The following is a 1,192-nucleotide window of genomic DNA, read 5'->3' as shown; positions in this document are numbered from 1 at the left end:
ACTTTTCCTGGACTGATCAGGACTCCTCTGTCTATCTCTCGAAATGAGGCTTCCTCTTCAGCTCCTGGGGCTGCTAATGCTCTGGATCCCCGGTAAGACACAGGGTGATAAGGAGGAGGAATGGGGCAGAAGGTGCGTTCCAGGTCCCACTGCTGCCTGGGTGAGATCTGCACACATGTAAGATGCTCGGCTCTATCCTGAAGCTTGGATGTGTGAGGTAAAGAGCAGTGAGTGAGGAAGATTCTTAAAAGAGTAAGAACTGAGCCTGTCATGAAGATTTTCACAAAGAGAGAGACAGTCAGGTGAATTCTAGAAGGTTCCTTATGATTAGGAAAGTTAGTTGCTGTTTAAAAACTGAACTCTCTTTTCATATGAATATTTTTAAAAAATCAATTTGATGATGACAAAACTGAGAAAATTATGAAATGGATGATGATATTTGTAAAAGATTGTGCATTTCTCTTTCGTTGTTTTAGGATCTGCTGGAGATGTTGTGATGACCCAGACCCCACTCACCCTGTCCATCACCCCTGGAGAGTCGGCCTCGATCTCCTGCAGGGCCAGTCAGAGCCTCGTACACAGTAATGGAAAAACCTATTTGAACTGGATGGTACACAAGCCAGGCCAGGCTCCAAGAGGCCTGATTTACCAAGTTTCCAACCGATATTCAGACATCCCAGACAGGTTCAGTGGCAGTGGGGCAGGCACAGATTTCACACTCAGAATCAGCAGGGTGGAGCCTGAGGATGCTGGAATTTATTACTGTAACCAAGGTACAAATATTCCTCCCACAGTGATACAACCCCGAACACAAACCTCCCTGCCTGGGGAGGCCCAGCTGCCCTCTGTGCCACTGTCTCGAGAGCAGCACTGCAGAGTCTCTGGGTCCCTCTGAGAGGAAGAGATTGAAGAACTCAGAACAACAAGTTGCAGCTGAGGCTTCTGCCCAGGACTGAGAATGAGGAAGACAACGGACCAGCAGGGAGCTGTGTTCTGATGAGGACTCTGACAGAGAGAGAAGGATGCAGCTGACTCAAGGCATTCCTTTGGGCCTTGAAAATTCTCTTCTGATATGAGACAGAATTTTTTAAAAAATCAAATGCACACAAATGAATTTAGCCTGAAATGGGTAATAAGGTGGAAATGGCTTCTACAATATGTATTTTGTGTTGATGTAGCAGACATATCTGCC

General features: G+C 46.2%; 1 gene segment (V, D, J or C); it reads left to right on the top strand.

Moving 5' to 3' along the window:
- Positions 1-895, top strand: LOC104863403. The segment is given in 2 exon segments: positions 1-92; positions 477-895. Coding segments are annotated over 2 exon segments (468 nt in total).
- Positions 896-1,192: the final 297 nt, after the last annotated feature.

The sequence above is a fragment of the Fukomys damarensis genome, unplaced genomic scaffold, assembly GCF_012274545.1.
Source record: "Fukomys damarensis isolate Sample0158 unplaced genomic scaffold, DMR_v1.0_HiC HiC_scaffold_2, whole genome shotgun sequence".
Taxonomy (NCBI): domain Eukaryota; kingdom Metazoa; phylum Chordata; class Mammalia; order Rodentia; family Bathyergidae; genus Fukomys; species Fukomys damarensis.
The sequence above is the reverse complement of the archived record's forward strand: the minus strand, read 5'-3'. Positions and strand labels throughout refer to the sequence as shown.